At 41.3% G+C, this 22766-nt stretch overlaps 2 protein-coding genes across 2 annotated transcripts in view; both read left to right on the forward strand.

Moving 5' to 3' along the window:
* deptor (DEP domain containing MTOR-interacting protein) overlaps positions 1-8186 on the forward strand; it is a 35370-nt gene extending 27184 nt beyond the window's left edge. The window contains exon 10 of the mRNA XM_071525468.1: positions 3609-8186. Within this exon, the coding sequence (XP_071381569.1) occupies positions 3609-3731 (123 nt within the window). The 3' untranslated portion in view covers positions 3732-8186. The remainder of the gene's footprint in view (positions 1-3608) is intronic.
* Positions 8187-9827: 1641 nt separating this feature from the next.
* col14a1a (collagen, type XIV, alpha 1a) overlaps positions 9828-22766 on the forward strand; it is a 147689-nt gene continuing 134750 nt past the window's right edge. The window contains exon 1 of the mRNA XM_071525433.1: positions 9828-10212. Within this exon, the coding sequence (XP_071381534.1) occupies positions 9828-10212 (385 nt within the window). The remainder of the gene's footprint in view (positions 10213-22766) is intronic.

Here is a 22766-nt window from a genome sequence, read left to right on the forward strand (position 1 = left end):
TGCATACTTTCAATTCAAGTAGACAAATTGGTGCTGTGATGTCTTCCCACAACAAGCAGTAAAAATGGAAAAAGCAAAATGTAATCGTACATGACAGGTACGGCATAAGAGCAAAGAAAAGGAAAGGAGAACATATTAAGAGGGAGGGAGGGAGGGCAGAGAGAAGACAGAAGAGCCGAAGAGGAGTGTGGAGGGTGGGAGTGAAGAGGAAGGAGGCAGAGCAACTCAACTGTGGTACTGAAAGAGGAAGCAGTCGCTGGAAATATAATATCACTTCTGCTTCGGTTTCTGTTAACTCCGGTCATATTTTATTACCATAGCAACACGTGTCATGGTTCACAGCTATATGTTACAGTCATAAAGATGTCCACGCTCATAAAGGGTGTGTGTGTGTGTGTGTGTGTGTGTGTATATATACACATCTCATGTTTTTGTGGCCTATATTGAGACTGTGAGAGAGCAAAGCGGAGAGAAATGCATGTCACCAAAACCTTGTAATTCCAATTTTAGTGTGTCTTTTTTTTTTTCCCCAAATTGAAAGTTAACACACATTAACTTTCACACACGCTGAATAATTTTCATGAGGCCTATAAAAACCATGGAAAAGCCATCCTGTATTTTCACAAAATGAGTTATTCTTAGTTTTCGGAGATAAAGGATTTTCACATGATAGCAGCAATATGTTCCTCTTAAATTGTGCTGTATAGTAGAATAAATTCCTAGACAGACATTGTGCATCAGTGTGTGCTGCAGCTTTACGGTTCACTAGTCTGTTTGTGTTTATTTACATAAAGTAATATTTTACAGTCCCAAAGAGATCCAGTGCTAGATCAGGAGCAGGAGGGACAACAGTTTAAACTCCCTACAGTTCCTGGAAGGTTTGCCCCATTTCCACCTCACCTGACTACTTTCATTGGTTTTCAGTTGAGCAGTAAAAACAGCACAGGGGAGGGAATGCTATACTGGAAGATATTGGCACTATAGTCCCAGGCAAGCGGCCAAAAGAGATTTTTTTTTTACCGCCATTGAACTGAGAGGGCAGGTAGTAAAATGCATTACGAGGCTCCTCTTCTCATTTGTCATCATACACACTTGCACCCAAACACTCTCTCTGTCTTTGTCTCTCCCTCAAACCCCCCCTCCCCCCCCCCAGCTTAGTTCTAACCATAATGGATCCAACACGCACTTATGTAACTGTCAGAGACATCACTCTCACAGCTACTTCTAACGCACTTATATAAGGCTACAGTAAGCGGTGATGGTGTGCTTGATTTGTTTGTGCGCGTCCATGTGTAACCTTGTGTCCATCCGTGCGTACTGTACTGTACTGTACTGTACGCCGTGTTTGCACATGATTACACACGTGTGTGTGTGTGTGTGGTCAACAATGTTTGGTTACAGTATTTGTACCATGCAGACATGGTGGTCCGAGTCTCTCACCCCCTCTCTATCTCTCTGTCTCTGCTCTTTTGCAAGTCAACGTTTTAGAAGATTTCAGCTGAATATTTAAAGGTACAAACACTCAAATCAATCAGGCAATTTTCAAGTTAAAGACCATATTTCATCAGATCGTCGTATACCATTCTTATTCTGAACATAGCAGATGGTCTTTTAACCCTAACTTGAAAACATTCAATAGCTTTGTGTATTATTGGTTATGCTTATGAGCCACATACACACACACACTCGCACATAAAACTATGACCACTGATAGTCATGCAAAAAAAAGGTCATGGGTCAGACTCAAACCCGCAACACCACATGTACATGAGGCAGGGAACTCTAGTATATGGTTTCAATTCAACCAGTTGGTATTCTTCTTTTTCAGTACAGCCTTTTTTCTGTTTCTCTGGCTGCCCAAGTCTTCAAAGGACTTGAGTTAAAACCTTAAAACCCAAGACATCCATCACCTGAGTTTTCTTTTGTAAAAGAGGAATTACCTCTGCTTTGGATTGTTATCGCTGCATGCCAGTTCAACGTCTTGTTTTCTTGGAATATCTCTATCTCTCTCTCTCTCTCTCTTGCTCGGTTTCTTTTTCTCTTTTCTCTCCCTGTGTGAGAGAAGTTTTAACTCTCTCACTGCTGGGAGCCATTCACTCCAGCTGGACCCCGGCCAAGACCAACAACAACCCCACAGCCTGAAAGGAGAGAAGGGAGGAGTGGGAGAGAAAGAGGGGGAGGAGGTGCTGGGAGAGAATTAAGAGGGGTAAAAAGAAGTGGAGGGGAAAGGAGAGGTAGAATAGAGGTAGTGAGAGAAAGAGAGCATGTCCATGATTGTGTGTGAGAGAGAGTTGTTTGGCTTTGTGAGTATATTCTGTTAAGTGTTGAGTGTACATGGGGTTTAGATGGGATTACAGAGAGGGTCCGAAATTCCTCCGCGACACAGGATTAAGACTAGCGGTCTCGGCCTCTTTCCTTCCTTCCCTCCTTCTCTCACTCTCTTTTCATCTTTCCTTTCCTGCCTCTCTCTCTCTCTCTCTCTCAATCCCTTCCGCCCTCTCTGTCTTTTGATCTCTGTCTTTCCTGAAACATTCAGGAGCACAGGAAAGACATTTAGGAGCAATGGCTGTGAAAATAACTGAAAATCTCAAGAATTGTAAGCGCCACTTATCCTCCATTCACACTTTTGGAGGTAGCATGGATTCGTTTTAGGAGAATTGGCTACTAAAATGGTTGCATTGCACAACCCTGTTATATGGTCCTGTATGTTTCATGAACCCAGGACCTATGAAACCCATCCATAGCCCACAAATCAGTCCATTCTTTCTCGGTTCCTGAAAAATTGTCTTGTTGGTGACGCAAGGTTTTCTCCCATCGTCAGTAGTGTACTTCTTCACTTCACTGATTTATAGGCAACATAACTGTTGGAATAATTTTGTGAGAAACTGTGTTGTTCCTCTGTCGTCTCTGGCCACGCATCATACATCTGTCAGCATCAGGTTTTTCACCTCTCTGGGAAGCAGTGGGAACTTTTGGAAACCCTTTTGGGCGAGTGTGCTTGCCCGTGTAGCATGCGTCTTTTAATAGCTCGCAGACGTAAACCACAGCAACTGTAGCAGCAGCGTCATGTTGCAACAGCAGCAGCTAGAAAGCAGTTCTGTCAGCTCTTATTTTTATCACAGCTGCCGAGTTGGAACACTGATTAAATAACGATAAGGGCAGGCGGGGTCCAGGCGTGACCGGGGAGTGATTGGGACATGGTTCTCATGCTGTACCTGGTCTAATTTAGGCACAGCTCCAACTTTATGTCAACCTTGATCAGTGTGTGTGTGTGTAGCTCTCTACAAGGTGAGCTTTGAGTATGTTTGAATTTCCTTCTAGGCTGATTGAAGCCTTGTTTGTTACAGTGAGATGGAGTGAGAGCCAGGTTACGTTTGTACAGCTGCTTGTATCTATAGACAAATGCTGTTAAATCTCTTGTTCTTTCTTTTTCTGTCTGCCTCAACTGTCTTTCTTGCTTGCTCTCCCCATCTCTCTCTACCTCCCATCACTTTCCATCCCCTCCTCTGTTTCAGTTCATCTCAACATGCTTTATCGGCATGAAAGTTAAGCACAATACTACCAGAGCTTCAAGATATCTCTTTCTCTCTTTCTCTGTCTTTGTCTAGGTGTGTCAGTTTGTGGTGTCGGTGAACGGTCTGAACGTCCTCTCTCTGGACTACCGGACCGTCAGCAACCTGATCCTAACCGGGCCCAGGACTGTGGTCATGGAAGTGATGGAGGAGGCATAGCATTGAGGAGAAGGATGAGAGAAAGCCTCGTAGAGGAGAGATACGGCATGGATGTTAGTAGTTCAGAGTGGGGAGTGGAAGTTTTAGCACTTGACCTCAGAACCACGGTGATGGAGGAATGTGGACGACGGAGAGGTATCTGAGAGGAGCGATGCACTCGACTCTAAACAGTCATTCTCTGTCTCTTTGCCGACGTCTTTGGGTATTTGTTTGGAGTAAATGACTCGACTCTTAGACAAAACACTCTAGTCACTCTTTGCGTTTGGAGAGCCTGCGCACGAGAGAGGGGAAGCAGGAAAACCACCACTTTCACAGCTGGTGATCAAGCAGCAAAAAATTAACCCACAGAGATTCTCAGTCTTAAATGAGGATGGAAGAGTGGAGTAGAAAATCCCATATTGTTTTTGTTAACCTTCGGGTCGGGAACCAAAACTGTATCATGGATCTGTTGCTGATGGCTCCCCCCACATGACGAGAGCAGTGATATGTTTTAAAGAAAGTCCAAGGATGAGAGACAAAGTGTATCATCTGAGCCTGGGGATGAAAAAGTTATAGCTGCAGTTGTAACATAAGGAAGGATAGATCATGTTGACACATTCGGTGACCTCTCCCCTAGATTCTCCCTCATGACTCCAACTCAAAATGGCTCTGCACTGCCCTCTACTGTCCAGAGATGGGCATTTTTTCATGTTTTATAAAACTACATAAATTCAAAGGCGTTGGTTTCAGGGTTTTTGAAAATGTTACTACCCTGGGAAATCACCGTGTTAATTAGTAAAACATACTGCTGCCCTTGTCATGTGCAAAATTAAAAGTAAGTTAATCAACAGGTAGATTTACGTGTACTAGGAATTTGCCTTTGTGAGTTAGTGTACATAATAACATAAATGCAGTGATAAACTGTAACAGACATTAACAGGCACAATGTACATAGTAAGTTACAAGAGATTTTATACAGTATACACAATCAAAGGAAATTGAACCGCTGCTCTAGGGAATGGTGTACATAGTCAGGATGAAGCCTCATTACCGCTCAAGCCTGGGTTTCAGCATTGAGAACATCTTGGATCCATTATAAATCAATGTGTTAAAAAGGATTGATTAACCTCTTTCTTCCAAAATGGGGCAGAATACAGCTCAAGGCCTAGATATGCAGACAAAAACATCTTCAATGACACAAGAACTTAGCGCTAAGTTACTTTTGGCAAACCTAGCCAAACAGTGTAGCAACTACCAGTTGTTAAAAAACCCACTGGGCATGCCCAGTAACAGAAGCAATGCCAAATCAATGCCAAAACAATCCTAAACTATTGTTGGAGTTGAGCAATACCAACCACAGGTGATTGGGAAAATGTCATACCTGGAAAATATAAAGATTAAATATTTAGATGTAGCCTATAATCTATTGTCTTTGAATATAGATATTGCATCCCCATACTGTGTGACATTTGAAGAGTAGTATAGCTATAGAAAACACAGTAGACTGACTATATGAAAACTTAAACTATTTAACAGAAATAGTTTCTAATTGACTAAAGCACTTAATCTAAATTATCTTTTTTTATATATAAGACCTTAGAATTTGAATATATTGAAGTTGTCGTATACCTTGTGAATATACAATCTGACATTTCTAGTTGGAAACTAATAAGAAAAAAAACTCTACCACTCTCCATCTCCACCCCCATATGTGGACTCTTTCATTATCTGTATCAGCTGCATTTACAGTACATGTATGATCACACGAAGCAGGAGATTGTGCAGTAGACTCACTAATCCAAACCTCATGGGAGTGAAGGTTTTTCAGAAGCGAAATGCTCAGGTGACTGAATAATGTTGATATACATGGACAGTTCATGTTCAGAATATGACGCCTGCATTTGTCTGATCTGTTCAATATTCCTGTTTGGTTGCCTGATCAGTTTGGATGTCTGAATAATTAACCTTCAATTCAGATGATTCATAATGTAAATACAATTTGCTAACAATGCCAAGAATTCAATTTTTTTTCTGAATATGTTAAGCTGTGTGTGACAACTTTCTCACGCCAAAAGATTATTGAATATTTGAATGGTAGAGAAAATCCTCTCCCTGAGTTCACTGAAGGTGAATTGAATTTAACCAGCCTGGAGGTTCAGATAAATGGGTTTGTTCGATATTATCCTCCATTATATAATATCTGTATCTAAGTGTTATATGCTGACTGTGCCATCTTGTTATCTAACTTAGATATACTAGCATAGACAGATTATATTAAAAGATACATAATATAAAAAGAAGAACATGGATAAGCATCACTCATATTCAGGTATTGTGTCTGTGGTCCATAGTTGACCACATGTAGATCTAGTGACTAAGCACTTGTTTACTTGTTTGTTTTAGACAAAAACAACACAGACTTAGCCTGGTCCCTGACTAAAATTTGATAAAATGATTACTGATAAACAATATGCACATACAGCAAATGGAACCTTTCAGTTCATGGTGAATATTTATTCAGGTACTCTTTACTGTCAAGGAGTAGAATTAATCTTTCTCATTAAACTGCTTCTAAATGTCTTAAGTGAGCTAAACATTGGCCATAGCTCAATGTGCTTACATGTGTATTAAGCAGTGAAATGCATGATTCTTGAAAATCTGTGTGTGTTTATGTAGCGCTAGCTTCTAATCCAGAGTATTTCTTCAGCCTGTTGACTCACAGGACTGACTTATCCCCAAAATAATTTCAGAGCTAAAATTATGTCTTCTCAGTTGGCTTAACATGCAGATTCAGTCCCAGTTTCCACATGCTTTCTGCACTGCTGCTGCATTGTCGCTCCATCCCCAGGAGGACCATGGGCAGAGCAAAACAACAGCAATGTACACAACTGCGTAAATGAGATTACTGTAGAAGTTTTCAATGCGTTTTGGGACTCCACTTCAGACACTGGTGATGTGCTCTAGTAGACTCCACTAATCATCCACGACTTGTGAATGGTTGCGTGACGCTTTGTTTTGTCTTTGCTGCTCATCTCACAGTTGTCCACTCGTCTTGTTACATGGTTGATAGATACCATACAATATATTTTGTATATTGTTCATGTAAAGTTCATTTATATTTTGTTAAAGGATTCTGCTGTGTTTGACCAAGAGATACCAAGGGAGCCCAGACACAGAGTATAGAGATTTTGATTCTGTTTCTCATGCTTGGAGAATACCATGTCAGATGTTTATACTATTAAAAAGAATGTTTTATTTTCAACATATCACAATGTGTCATTTGGCTCAACACATCTTGTGTTACTGGATTTCTCCACACAACCCATTCGTACTGTAGCACGTGATGCTGCAGTAAACATGTTGCTTTTGCTTTTGACACATGCTCAAAAGCAACAAAGGATGTTTCTTGTACCAAACTACACTCATATGACATTCTTTTTAAGATTATATTTTCATTATTGTACTATGGAGATCCTTAGTCTTTAATGGTAAATATCTGTATTCACTCCTTGGTTCAAATCCCCTCCTTTGTTTTGTTTTGAATTAAAAACTAGCCTACCTACAGTTTTGAACCCATTATTAATTATTCTTTAACTGTGTCTGGGGAACCATTGGGCTGAAAGGTTATTGATGTTTTTTTTTCTATTGAATAAAAATACAGCAGTGATACACAGATCACATTGAAGCAAAGGAGATGAGAAATATTGCCTGCATCTGGGAAGGCAATTAGTGAGGGGGACAAAAGCCAATGTTGGAAACTGTGGGCTAGGGGGGGGAAATATAATGCAGAACTAAGGTTGGTTCTAATAGATTCCCATCCACTCTGCCTTGAAATGTTTCCCACGTATCGAGGCCATTGATCGAGGATCTGTTTGGTCATCATTGGCTTAGAGGAGTTCGCTGACTGTTCAACAATAAGCTTGAAAACATTTGCCTTAAGAACTTATTTTGCTGCTAATCACAGTTGGTGGTCATCTAACCTGCTCTTCCTCCTCCTCCCGTTTTGATCCCAGCTATGTTGTCTCTGATCCTGTGCATTAAAATCACCAGTGTAAGTGCTCATTGTTACTTATGTTGTATTGACAATCAGTGTTTTTTTTGGATGCCACCTTTAAATGGCACAATAGTGGTTTCAAAAGCAATGATCTGACACCGTGTATTTCACCGCCATCTTCTTTGAGAGCGCTCGACGCCGTGCTGATGATATTGTCATTTTGATACTTCAGCTTTATTGATTGGTTCACTCGTTTTAAAGGGATTCTTTGGTTTATGTTCACCTCATGAGGCCAGAGTGAGGGCCCAAACATCCTCAGCATATACAGCTGTGTTTTTCTTTTTTTCTTTCCTATCAGAAATTGAATGTGGGGATGAAGACAATAGAATAAGCTCACAGTACCACAGTCTGTTTTTGACAAAGCAGCTAAAGCTCATTCTGACGTTCTAATGTATTAAAAGTTGATCATGTGTTTAATAAACAAACTGATTCTACTGTGCTTGTGATTTTATCTTCAAGGTTGCGGGGATTGTTTGTATTGATTTGCACAAGTTGGACTTCATTTTCAGGCTTTTGGGACTCATTCATTCAGTGAAGTTCTACCAAGACATGAAAAGAGAACTGCAATATTTTACTGAAGTCAAACTAATGCTACTGCAGTTGAATTTTACTCAAGTCACAGTAGGAGTAGCCTACCTGTCTAGAAAATCACTCAAGTACAAAAAAAAAGTACTTTTGGGTCACTACAGGCTGAGTCATGACTGTACAATGCTGTAGTTAAAGGGTAACAAAACAAGAAGTCTGAGAATTAAGGGGTAACAATTTTGTAATTATGATAGATTTATAAGCTAGTTATGGTAGTTACTTCATATTTAAAAAATAATTACATGGTACAATAACGTAATTAGGGGGACAAAACAAATGCTATTGGTGCTTAAAGGTTCATGCACTGGAAAAAAGCCATTGTAAAGTGCTACCCATGTTTCTATTACATGGGTTGATGCACAGGTTGTTCTGGAAAAAATAAATTCTACACCTGAAAAGCTGAATTGAAGAGGAATTACTTTTATTTTTATTTTCCTAAAGTATCCCCTCAGATATGATAGTAGGCAGTAGTAAGATTAGAGTGAGATAACTTGTGGCTTAAAACCGTGAAATTGCAATAGGAATTAACAATTAAATAGATGTTTTCCGCATATCAAATACTCTTAATACAAATTCCAAACATTCAGTTATGTGTTTTTTAATCATGTGTAGTAAACCATGTACAAAGTGGGACATCTCTGTCATCAAAGTTTACTGGAGCCTGAGCTTCATCTGATGAATCATAATGCAGCTGGACAGAATGCAGCAGAGTTCATAGAATTTAGAATGTCAGTGTCATAAAGGAGCGATTGACCTGAATACAAACTGACTCACAGTTTCATCTCTGATCGGTGTTCACCTGCACATTGAGACAGAAAACTCACATTGCATTTATTTGGAGAAACATCGACAATATCTACCTTTTAGAAAGGAAAACATGGAGAGTGATTTCCATCTTGGTAAGCCACATGTATTGATAAGTTTATTATTTACCAGGAAAAGATTAGTACAGAGGATTTTGCAGAACCGACAAACAAGAGACAGACAGTCAGGATAGACTTGTTTGTGTTGAAGGATTTGCATTTGTGTCTAGTACTTCCTTAGTTTGATTTACATTGTAAATTCACAGTTAGATTTGTTGTTGAAACAAAACTATGATGAAAGCCATAAGATGAAGATATGATGAAGCATGTTGACCTTGAATGAGGCTACATCAGGTGGCCTTATGGTTTTTTGATTATTAAGATGTTGCCATTGCATTTCTTTCAGCATCCATGCAAATGGTCGCTCGACTCAATGCCCCTAATGACGATCGCCATGAAAACATCAACTGTGTGTTTGTGAAAGTCCTGAATAAGGAGCAGTACCTTTATGCTGAAGCCTCTAGTTTCTCTGGAGTTCCTGCTGAGCTCGACTGTGACCTTTCATCTCAGTCTGCTGTTGGTCTCGGCTCCAAACTTGCTTGTGGATTTGAGAGCCTCAATATCTGGGAACCAATAGCCAGTGCAGCTTCATCAGCATGCAAACTTCTCTTGGATATGGACAAAGGAGACCTTCCTCCCACAGAGAAAGAGTCTCCTCTCATGACCGAAGACACAGTGTTAGGTGGAGCATCCATCCACCCAGCTCAGCATGTTGAGGCTCAGTCTAACCTGCTCCGCCTTGTTGAGACTCCATCCCATGAGGCTCAAACTGACGACTTCAAAATCATTGAGAGATTGAGTCAGCTTCAGCGCTCCCCCTTTGGTTTTGACGGTGACTACCACCTGGAGGCAGTTGGAAAGAGATACCTCTACGCTCCTCCATGTGACACATCTGGATTTGTGGCTGACTGCTGCTCACCCTGTGGATCCACTCTGGGCTGCCTGGATGAGTGGGAGCCACTGGTCAAATCCCACTTTGACTTGAAGAAGGACGGATTTGGTGAGGAGCTCCTCTATGCTTCATCACATCTCTCTAGATCTGTAGTTGACTGCTCCCCACAGCATGGGCCGACTCTGGACCAGCTTGACAAATGGGAACCTGTTGTCAGCAGCACTGATTCTCACCTGATGCAGTTCCTCTCAGTCCTCCTGGAGGAGGAGGAACTTGGTGAAAAGCACATCTATGCTTCCTCAACAGTGAGTTCTACATTTATGGCTGCCTGCACTGCACACCATGCCCCTACTCAAGATCATCTTGATGAATGGGAGCCAGTCGTCAAAGCGGATTCTAAACTGAAGCTGTTCCTCCAGGAGTTGGAGAAGGAGGACAAACAATGTCCTTTCATCATCAAGAGGGAAACGGTCAACTCTTGTGCACAGACTAAGGCTGCTGCTGAAAGCTCTGTCACTGTCCTGCATCAACCTGAATGTTGTGAGGGAACAAAAGTCACTGTCCTCTCTGCTGGACCTGACAATATCTCCACCTCAGAGGAGGCTCTCCCCGTCGCTCTTGTTGAAGACACCCTGATTCACCTGCTGAAAGAAGGATCAACCAACCTGCTTCAGGAGTCCCAGGCTCCAGCCATCCAGGTTGAGGTCAAAGCTCCACCAAGCCTTGTGGTTGAAACTGTAAAGGACACCAAGGATCTGTCTGGTCTGACCCTGGAAAAAACACTTTCACCCGTCCAACTGGTCAAACCTACAGGACCTCAGAGTTCCAGTGCCAAAGACAGTCTGTCAACAAAACCAAAGAAGAAGAAGCGTGGCTTCTTTTCTTGGCTATCCTGCATATTCCGGCGGAAGAAGAAGAAATCTGCAGACAACATGGCTGCAACAGCAGAGACGCCGCTCCAACAGACCTGCCAGACAGAAGCAGATGAGCCAAAGCCCTGCTTGACTGCCCTCTCACCTGCAGTCCACTTCTGAACTCCTGTCATCTTCCTATCCACTTTACAGAAATCAACAACTGAATCATTTTATTTGAATACATTTATTTGCACACTACTGTTATAGTGTCTTTGCGCATTTCTTCAAAACACACCTTTATTCCTGCAGTTATGGGTAACCTGTAGCCTAAAGCAGTGAAACTTGGAATTAGTAAATACGTATATGTTGGCCATTAACATTTTCTCGACTAACAATGTAATCAATATTTATTCTAAATGTGTTTTTTCACAGAGTCCATTTTGCTTTTAATGTACCACTTGTTTTCTGTAAAAACAAACAAACAAAAACACATAATATTGTTATTATTACACTTTACAGCCTGTTAATTATGGTGTAACTAGTTTGTAATTATGGGTTACTAATAAAATAACAATGCTGTAGTTACAGGGTAACAAAGCAAGAAGTCCGGCAATTAAGGGGTGACAATTTTGTAATTATGAGAGATTTATAAGGTAGTTATTGTGTAACTATTTTTGTAATTACTGCATACTTAATAAATAATTACAGGGTACAATAACGTCGATAGGGGGTGCTTGTTCCCTGTAGTTATGGAGTAAGTACAAGGTGTGCGGGCTGTAAAATAAAGCAGTGCTTGTTCCCCTCTTGTTCACTGTAATTGTAGGGTAAGTACAAGGTCGCCCCACAGTAAATACAGTTTCACAGAAAGTCACATACGTCCATCTGGTCATCGATGTTAGGAGAGGAGACCCTAGACCAGCTGTTTGGTGACATTTCTGTAACAATATAGCATACAAAAAAAATATGGAACTGCAACACACAGCAACAGACTTAATTGAACATACAAGAACTTTATTGAATGTAACATACAGTGTGTTGAGATGAAATATCAAATATGTCAATTTTATAATATAAAATGTAACATAAAAACCTTAACCTTAACCATAATCCTTTTATAAAACAATTTAGGGTCTAAATACTTACTCTATAGCTTTGGGGAACAAGCACCGATAACATTTGTTTTGTCCCCCCTAATTATGTTATTGGACCCTGTAATTATTTATTAAGTATGCAGTAATTACAAAAATAGTTACACCATAACTGCCTTATAAATCCTGAATTTCCCGAAGGAGATTAATAAAGTGCTATCTTATCCTATCTTATCTTAAACCTCTCATAATTACAAAATTGTTACCCCTTAATTCCCAGACTCCTTGTCAATTTTGTTATTTTATCAGTACCCCATAATTACAAACTAGTTACACCGTAATTAGCGGGCTGTAAAATACCAAATAGTTAAATGATTTAAGTGGAAGAACAAGTGCAGACTATAAAAAATAGGGAAGTATTATTGCTTTAATCCACTCAGCTGGTAGTTGTTCTTCATTATCTCTGTTTCCACCCTACACCTTTTCTCTTGATGGAAAAATTAAACATGCTGATTTCATTCTCCTAGTTCAGACCAAACTACAGCATGAGATGCATCTTATTTCTCTTGTGAACAGTACCATAAAAAGGACAGCAGGGGGTAGTGTTGTACTATACTGTGCAGTCCATATTATATACTTTATTCTGATTCCATTACATGAGTACCTCCAAAACTTAGCCAGTGATGTGATTTTTCATGACTTTTTTTACATATATATATTTCAGTTTGGGACATCATAGATTTTGTAGAACCACTGGCCTGTCTATGTTTTGCATCTGGATGTGAATACAGTCCATATGCAGGAAAAATGTCTGCACACTTCGAATGGATTGAGCTCCCGTCTCATTTCCATTGAAGAATCCTGTTTTCCTGCCTTTATCTCATTGTTTTTTGTGTTTTTCGTTTGTGTCTTTATTACATCACACTCAGCAGGTTTCCCACAGAGCCTCTCCCCTGGACTGACATTCCTGTTCGGGGACACACACACACACACACACACACACACACACACACACACACACACTGACACACACATACATACACTCAAGGCTGTCTGACATCCTCAGGGATTATGATGGGAATACAGGAATTCAAGGGTGTGTGTGTGTCTGCTCTTGCAAGGAAGTTTGTGAAATATGAAACTAACTGTTGCACGTTATACCCATCTTCACATAACAGATAAATCAGAAACAATCAAATGAGAGCCAGTGTCTTCTGCGCACATTAACTATCACTTGATCATCATTTAGGAGACTTGCTGTAAATTGATAAATGTAACCTGCACCACACAGTCTTTGGTATTGATACACAGTGGCTACAGGCAGCCAACCCCCCTCTCTCGTCCTTTGCCCCTTTCTCATCCTCTCTCCTAACACCTAACACTTCTCTGTTTTCTCCCTCTCTCCTCTCCGGATGATTGACAGATACGCTAACTAGAATAGGCTTTATCAGACGAGACAATCGGCACCATTCATCCATCTATCCATCCATTTATCCATCTGTCCTTTCATTCAGCCATCCATGCATTCGCTCAGCAAGTAAACGTCACATCGCAGACACCCATCCATCCATCCATCCATCCATCCAACCATCCATCCAGCCATCCATTCCTCTATCAGTGTTTCTGCTTCACATCTGCTCACTGACTCATACATACAGACAGGAAATTAGAGTCTATTTCACACACACACACACACACACACAGAAAATGAGAGCGACAGCCTGCTGGATAGTTTTCCTTGAGGGAAAGATCAAGAAGAAAGAGATTAGGGTATAATATTCAAACTACCGGTGAATCAACAGATGAAGAAATACTAAAACATCAGACTTTTTAGAGTTTGACTAGTTTATTCAACAGAATAGAATCAGTACAGAGGAGCAGACAATGCTCTATTTGTACAGCTTTCTAATTGTAAATTCAGCTATTCTAATTAGGCTCTATTAAAAGAGATGGCTGGCAAACGGTAATGATGTTTTTGGAGGAATGTTGAGCATTTTTAAAAGTGACTTATGTTCTATTCTCCGGCCCGTAGGGAGTAACGTGTTGAAACAACGTGATGGAGCTCACTGGATAAAGCATCACACTCGCCCTGCCAGTGTTAGGGGTCCCGCTCCAACTGGGGCCAACATGCTAAAAATGTATGCACCCAGAGACGCTTTGGATGAAAGCGCTCACCAAATGGCATATATTATAAGATCATATTAATGTTTGAAAAGCTCAGTGGGTCCAATAAAAGCAACATCAATGAAGTCACCATGAGCCAAGATCAAGTAATTAATACACATAAAAAATCCCTCCCTCTCGTGACATTGGTCACGGCCAAAATAAGGGAAACAGCTGAGTATAGGAGAAATGCAAAGTTTATTGAAAGCAGGTGGGGAGAGTTTTCCTGACATGGTTTAGGTTCACTGGATCACATTCATCCAATTGGGAATCATCTCTATTCTGACTGGAGTCTTTACGTCAGTGTTTTCTTTATTATGGTAGTTAAATGTATTGGAATTATTTTCATGGACAAGCTGGATGTAAATCATTTGAGGTAGACAAGCCTTCACTCACTCCCCACAACTTCATCATTCACCAAAACCACAAAACATTTAAATAACAGAGTAATGCTGCTTGATGGATGCAACTTCATATAGTTGTAATTTGGATAGGAAAACAATATGATAATGTTTAGTTTGTTTTAGAAGACATAAAAGCTACAGGAAAATCATTTAGGGAGCGAAGTTTCACTTGAAGTTTACACTTAAAAATTTAAATTTACTTAAAGTTTGACCTAGAACAAGTGAAGGACGCTAACTTGAAAAAAAAAAAAAAAAAAAAAAAAGATTCATTCATTCAGAGGCAACAGTGTTACAGAACTAATTCCCAATCTGTGATAACATTTAATCTAAAAAAGATGGTTGTTGCTATTGTTGGCAACATTTGTCGCAAAGCTAAAGCAGGTCCTCAGTTTTCTACATGGGAAATCTGACATAGATGTGATGTATCTGCTTCATGTATGACCCATATAGATTATGGGATTTGTGGCCTATTTCTTTGAGACGCTGTGGCAACCTTGACCGCTGCCTCGTGCCTTTGAATGGATTTCAATTCAATCTTCTCATACATCAAGTTTGATGATTGTTTTGCCCTGGTGTGGAGTGGACTACATATTTAACTAACAGTATGGGATGTCAAGGTATTGAGGAGCAAAAAAACCATTAACTTTACCTTGCTTCCAGTGTGTCTAAAAGTGCATACAGAATACTTTAGAGTGAGGTTTTTACTTGCAAATCCCACTGGGGGTCAATCGAAAAACAACCTCAAAAGAATCGTACCTAAAGTGTAATATGTCTTTATTTGATCATGTTATCCACAATAGGCCGAGCAAATAATAACTAAACATGATGAAACTAGATAAATCTATTAAGATTCACTCAAATGCAAGATCATTTCAACTTTAATTAGCTTTACGACCAAGAATGCCAATAATTGTGACAACTGCCTTAGAAAAGATCTTATCAGTGTGATCACAGATATGAAATAGGCAACTTTTTTAACCAATTTCCTCAAAACAAAAGGAAATAGTTAAACTAAGTTAAAGTAAAATAAAGGAATGTTTCTGCTTACTTAGGTTGGTTGACTCTAGATGCCTTTGAGGCATGATTACAGTGTTTTCAAGTGAATTGCCCATCTCCTGTTCTCCACTTCCCTCCCCAAAGGGACGGAGCTCAGGACAAGTCACAGCATGTAGAAATGCTAGCCACCAGCCAAGAGCTGCTTTTGGCCGTGGCTGCTAGGTCTGTCAATTCAGCTAGCCACTTTGGCAGGTAGTCACCTTTTGTTCAAACAACCTTTTCTATTCCAAAATATTAAGCTGCTAAATGATGAAACTGGCTGTTGAAATCATGAAATCGCGTCACTGTGATGGAAAAACTATTTTCATGCCCTGATTAGGATGCAGGCCATGAGTGAGAGAAATCTCATTTACAATTATATTACAATTAAAATCTTTTCTTCTGCAGCAGCTTACCAAGTTACTACTAGTAATCAATGCATTTCCCTATGAAAAGTTGGTTCCTTATTGCCCACTATATATCAGCATTGATTTTACCCCAGTTACAAATGCATATCCTTGCTGTAGTCAATATTGCTTGTTGCCTGAACATCAACCCGGTGTCATGACCCTAATGGTGATGATTCATGGAAAAACGCATGAGGCAGTTGTCTTCATCAGGAATGGGAGTTGGCAAATGAAAAACCCTCAATGTGGAGAACGTAGTGGGCTCTAGGGAACAAATCATATCATATCAAAGATACTTTTGGTCATAATTGTCGATAAAATTGCCAATCTCCATTGCCTCAAACGGCTGCCCATGCCGCGATTGTTTAAACAGCCCATGGTATTTTCTTTAATAAATCAACTGTGTCTCATTTAATAAACCGGATGGTTCTAATTGTTAGCAGAACTGTCCATGTATATCACCATGAAAGGTTGTCCATGTATCATAAACTATGTCTGGTTACGAGTGCGGAGCGCTCTGGGAACGCCAGGCCGGGTGCCAGATGACAAGCGGCTAATAACTGTGACTAGTTGGTCTAATCAGTAGGCTGCGGTCACTTCAGTCCACTACTGCCCTCATATTAACCTTCTGCTTGTTATTAGCATTGGGTTCAAGAGCAGTCCAACTCCACTGTGTGTGTGTGTGTGTATGTGTAGCTCTTTCTGTATGTGTCTCCACAGCTTAAAATCATAGCTAGAGGTGTTTGTCTGTGTGTCTGCATTTCACGCCCTTGTGTGTGTCAACTCTATATGAACTTGTCCAGGTCCGTGCCTTTGCTTATAAGACAAACAAACCATGTGTCTTGTCCTGGTTTGAATGCGGCTCATTGTGTGAGTGAATGACACGGTGATCTGGGCCGTCTGTCACTGTGGCAGAGCGCTAAGCCCTGCGCCTCAGGTTATCTCTACCTCCTCAATATGTAGGGCAGGGGGCTTCAGGTGTGTGTGTGTGTGTGTGTTGGGGTGTGTGTGTGTGGGGGGGGGGTTGTGTGCATGTGTGTGCGCACGCATTTGTGTGGTGAGGTACCAAGCCACACCCTGAAGCTACAAAGGAAGTTAAAGAGTGTGTTCAAACAGGAACAAAGAGATATTTGAGGTCTGAGAATGCAGCCTTTTATCACTGTGTGTGTGTGTGTGTGTGTGTGTGTGAGTGTGTGTGTGTGTGTGTGTGTGTGTGTGTGAGTGAGTGTCTGATTTTCAGTGTGCATGTGTCTGATTAGCCCTACACAATGAAATGAAACAAAAAAAGTCAAAATCACAATATTGACAGCTGCAATTTCTGAATTGCAAGAGGCTGCAGTTAAAGTAATAATCCACAACTTTTTCTAATAATATCTGTTTTGCTACTCTCTATTACAATCAATACCATACAATAGTGATTCCACCTGTAGCCAGTTAATGAAAGCTTTACATTTTCTGTTCTAAACACCTATAAGAGCGTCTTTCTTTCCCCGTCCTTCTTTCTTCTGGTCTTGTGGCGAAGCCCTGACCTCCAAAACAAAGTTGCATCTTGGCAAAAGTCTTTCATTATAAATAAACCCAGGAAATTATGTGCATGCACTTTCATTTTGAAAAAGAAATCATGTTCTGTGTGAGTAACACTCCCTTTAACCTTCCCAATGTCAGGCCGAATATAATGGGCTGTCAAAGCTATCATACCTAATACCTCTGTCCAATTACTATCTCCACAAACTCTTACGAAGCTGCACACTGCCAGCCGGGTTTTACAAATACGAGATCTGTCACATATCGCACGCACGCACACACAAAGAGATCGCTGCAGATTGGCTTAGACCTGACACATTTTTCTCATTCCTCAGGTGTATTGCATTAGGATTGTTGGTGGTGAAAAGTAGGACCCAGGATCAGGATCTATTACTATTATTACTGATTTATTAGCACTGATCAGTTCATGTGTGTGACCAAAACCCAGAAAACTCCTAGAATCAAGCTCAGCTATCAGGAAGGAAGACAGGCTGCGGTAAACAGACACATTTGTTGCATCACACACAGCGACTTTAAAAAGTTTATGAGGCGTTGCAGTCGGACCATATGGCACCCAGCTAAATGACCCGTGGATCAACTCTACCATGTGACTGATGCATTTATTCAACAGAGTTGAGATGGACAGGGAGGATGGAAGAGTGAACAGCGGGGGGACGACCGGATTCGGAGGAGAGAGAGAGGAAGAAAAAGGGAAAGAAGAAGGAAAAAGAGGGTGAAAAAGTAATAGATGGAAGGAGGAAGGGAGAGGGCGAGCGGAGAAGGAGAAGGAGGGATGGATGGGTGACAAAAAATGAAAGAGGAGGACAGCAGCATGGGTGTCCTTAGGTCTGTCGTCCTCTGGGTCCCAAGAGAGGAGCTGTCAATCATAATCCACCTGGGACCAGAGAGACTAGTGAAACCAAAACACGCTTTATTTTTATTTATACAACAGAGTAGCTTCAGCCAAGCGCTTTCCAACTGTGCCGGTAATTTCCATAAAGCATGACGGTCTGTGCTTAAGTGGTTGCTATGCCATCTATTTTGGTAACCAGAGAGCCAGTTTGGATCTTTCTTTATTGCTCTATTACTCATAACGGACAAACAAAATGGCCCACCTACATTAGCTCAGAGCGTTCCCCACATACCATGGCTTGGCACGGCTTGTCTCGTGAAATAATTCATACCGAGTGTCTCCTAAATGACGCATCACTATATCATTATCATTGCTGTTCATATTCAGCCTATCGTGTGGCTGACTTTTTTTGTGGCACAAATGACTGAGAATACAGTCATAAGAGTAGGGCATGGGGTCATTTGTATAAAACATTAGGACTGCCTGCTCGCCCCATCAAATAGACTGACCAGGTGAGTCCAGGTTAAAGCTATGATCTTTAATTGATTTCACATATTAAATCACCTTCAGTCATGAAGGGGAGATGCAGATGAAGGGGAAGAGAAAGGTTAAAGTAGGAACATTTAGTCTTGAGACAAGTGAGGCATGGACTGTGCAAAAAAGGGGCGCAGCTCAATAAAGATGGACTTCATATTCACTGTCAAAATTATGTGTGCAGCGGTGGACGTGTGTGTGTCTGTACAGCTTTGTTTATTTGTGTGTGTGTGTGTGTGTGTGTCCGGTGTGCTGTATGCACCAGCAGGTGAAGGGGAAAATAGAGGAAGAGGCTGAAGATACCGAAGGGAAGAGAGGGGAGGAGGAGGAGGAGGAGGAGGAGGAAGGAGGGAGAAAAGGGAGGAGGACAAGAATCACTATCCACTTGATTATAGTGTGTCTGACATCTGGACAGTTGTTTAGCTAAGGCGTGTGTGTGTGTTAAGAGAGTCTGTGTGTGTGTGTGTGTGTGTGTGTGTGTGTGTGTGTGTGTGTGTGTGTGTGTGTGCAGTGCCCCAGGGACACACCTGGAGTGTAGCTATCCAGCGTTTCAACTCAGTCAGCCAGTGGCACATTTCACCCGTCTCTGTTTCCCATGCCTCCCATTCTTCCCCTCAGGGCAAAGTCACAAAGTGTCTTGAGCAGCAGAGGAGCAGAGGGGATACGCAGGAATACAGAGAGCACAGAGTCTTTTTCTGAGCCCCGGAGCAAAAAGTACTGGGGCTGACCAGTCATTTTTTATGCTGTCTACATTTCTGATCTAAGGATGAATATAAGGCACAAGCTCAAGTTTTCAGCTGTTGATTTTACCTGGATATTTGCTGATTATCTGCTATGTCTATATTATCTGCTGAACATATTAGATGAATGGCAGTTGTTACAGCCAGAAACCCCCACTTTCAGTTGAGTTAATTAAAGTTCTTTAAAGGTAACATCCGAAACATCATGTGTTGCTAAAAACACATGTTGCTGTGAAAAGTGATGTGGGATGGTAGGGGCCAATCTGTGTTGCCTTCCTAGAATCAATCACAGCTTTCAATGGACAAGCACAACACTGAATGGACAGAAGTTAAACTGGATCATAGCTTGAGGTCCCTAAGGACGGAGAGTACCCAGGGGTCACGGTCTGCATCCAGATCCAGATCTGCATCCGGTCTGCTCAAGTTCAGTGATCTTTAGGCCCCTCAACACCCCAATATGAAGGTTGATTTGCCCAAATGCTGTGTAGATACACTCCAAAAATGTCCATCAGCAAGTCTAGTATTGAGTCTTAAAATCGAATTTTTCATAAAACAAGTGAAATAGGCCTATATCTGCCAGTGGGGTGACATAGCTAATTTGACTTGTTTTCTGTTGCTTTGGGGGGGAAAAGTAAAATTATCTGTTGCCATTAACAGATTTTTCCACTTGTTTTTAAAGAAAACAAAATTTTGAGACGAAATAACTTGTCATTATGGGCAGTTTTTTTTTGCGGTGTAGAGAAACTGTGACTTGAAACGTTCTGTGTTGCCTCACAACTAGTCGGATTTCTTCTTTTGTGAATTCAACTTTGAACTGAGGCGGCGTTTAAAACCATCATTGTACCTTTAACATCAAACTGGCAGCGCAGCGGGGCTTGGCGAGGCACCTGCTCCGAGCGCACAGAGCCATTTTCAATCGGACTTTTTCTCAAGTCAAACACAGAAAACGAGTTTCGGCAATGGCCGTATGCCTCCTTTAAAGCCATAGATTCCGGATATATTCCCCCCGACAAGTGCCGCCGTGGTCGTGGAGACGCACATATAGGGCCCCAAGGGGCTGAAGCCGAATTGAAACCTGCAGGTTGGCAGCGGAGCTTTTGCGCAGCGGCAATTGGTCGCATTTTCACTCCATCCGATCTCTCTCTCTCCCTCTCTCCCTCTCTCTCTCTCTCTCTCTCTCTCTCTCTCTCTCTCTCTCTCTCTCTCTCTCTCTCTCTCTCTCTCTCTCAGATGAACCGGGGCGAAGGAAAGGGTTGGGACAGGGAGGAATAGCTGGAGGGAGGGATGACTGAATAACGAGGAGAGAAACACCCACTCCGGACTGACCGAATTGTAGCCTATCCGGAGAGAAGGAGTGAGAGAGAAAGAAAGAGAGAAAGAGAAAGAGAGAAACCCTTGAGAGGCAGAAGGAGTCTTGGGTGAACAGAGGATTTCCTTTGGGGATAAAAGGACGCTTTTGAATTGATGATTGGAGAGGTATGAAAGGCTGATTTCATTCATTCTGCTGTGTGCGTCAGTCTCAGGTGTGCGCTGGAGAGACTGAACGCAACGAGTTAATCAGAATAGATCTAATAGCTTGACTGCAATCTGACTGGAAAACATGATTTAAATATCAGTCAGCATCATTTAGAGAGGCGTTTTCGATCACTTTCAAATTAGCACTCAAGAGAAATCTGGACAAACTTCTGCAGTCTTTCCACAGGCAGGTTTAAATTTTTTTCAGTTTAAGTTGCTAATTTTGTTAAACAGTGACATTTTTTCCAAAGATAAAATAACTACCTTTACTCATTTATAAACATATGCATTCATTGAAAACATAGGCTGACGACTGTATAATGTTTCCCCGAGAGATTTGATGGATTGCGCGTGCTGCCTGCTGATAGTTGCATTCAGTAATGCTGTAGTAAATAAAATATGGGTGAACTTTATTCCACAAATAAAAAAGTGGGTAAACTTGCATCCCCAGTAGCATGTACTATATTCTACTTAGTTTTCTCTGATGCGAAAATTAATTAATTCGCCAATTAGTCCCTGGTTTCCGTCAACCAATTAACCAATTGCAAAGTACACATGTAGCCTTGTCCTTTGTCCTTGGCGAGACAGAGGGAATTAGGCTAATTGAAGGAGTAACTTAAAGGACTAACCTGAGGCTGAAAGCATTTTGGCTGAAATGAGCATTCATGTTTCGCTAGAATTACTTTGAAAGCATCTTAACGAGCACATGGGTAAACAGAAAGAAACAATTTAATTGAAGCTCAGTCAAAGAGCAGAGATTAGTCATTCAAACTCCTGTTTCTATATAGTTTGTGTTTATGTGTGTGTGAGTGTGTGTGTGTGTGTGTGTGTGTGTGTGAGTGAGTGAGAGAGAGAGAGAGAGAGAGAGAGAGAGAAAATGATTTTTGTTTAATCCTCCTCATTTCCCTGTTCATGTCCTGAGGCTGATTTATGAAAAAAAAAAACAATCCTATTTCCTGGAGCGTTTTGCCCTTATTAATATGTAGGTTTGTCATTATTCTTGCCTTTTGACATCGTCTGAACGAGCAGACTCGTCGTTCTTTCAAAAACCACAGGGCTACTTCTAAATAAGAGAATGACTCAATCTCCAAACAACTTTGTGTGTTGTTTTATTCATACGACTGGCAGCGACTGTGTTTCCCCAGGAGAAAAATGACATTATGTTCCAAACCCGCTCCCTCTGGCCATCCCCCTGTGTATAATAATGAGTGGCAGACTGGGAGAGAAGGAGGAGGAGAAGAAGGGAGGGAAGGGATAAGGGGAAGACAGGAGGGAGGAGAGGGGGAAGAGTAGACTTGAAGAGGGGGGGAGAGAGACAAGGAGTGAAGAGGGATGAGGGGGGGGAAAGAAGGGGTACAGAGAAAGAAAAGTAAAGGGGGGAGGAAGAGAAGGAGGGGAATGAGACGAGAGAGGGAAAAGAGGAGAGGAGCTGTTGTGTTTGCTCACATGGTCAGACAATGGCACTCAGGGAACGTTCCCTCTGTGGCCTGTCAATCAAACTGCTAACAAAGTCTCTCTCTCTCCCTCCCACCCCCTCCCCTCCAC

The sequence above is a fragment of the Centroberyx affinis genome, unplaced genomic scaffold (assembly GCF_046629955.1).
Source record: "Centroberyx affinis isolate AG114_WGS23_722 - 3 ecotype Tasmania unplaced genomic scaffold, CSIRO-AGI_Caff_v1 ptg001293l_1, whole genome shotgun sequence".
Lineage (NCBI taxonomy): Eukaryota > Metazoa > Chordata > Actinopteri > Beryciformes > Berycidae > Centroberyx > Centroberyx affinis.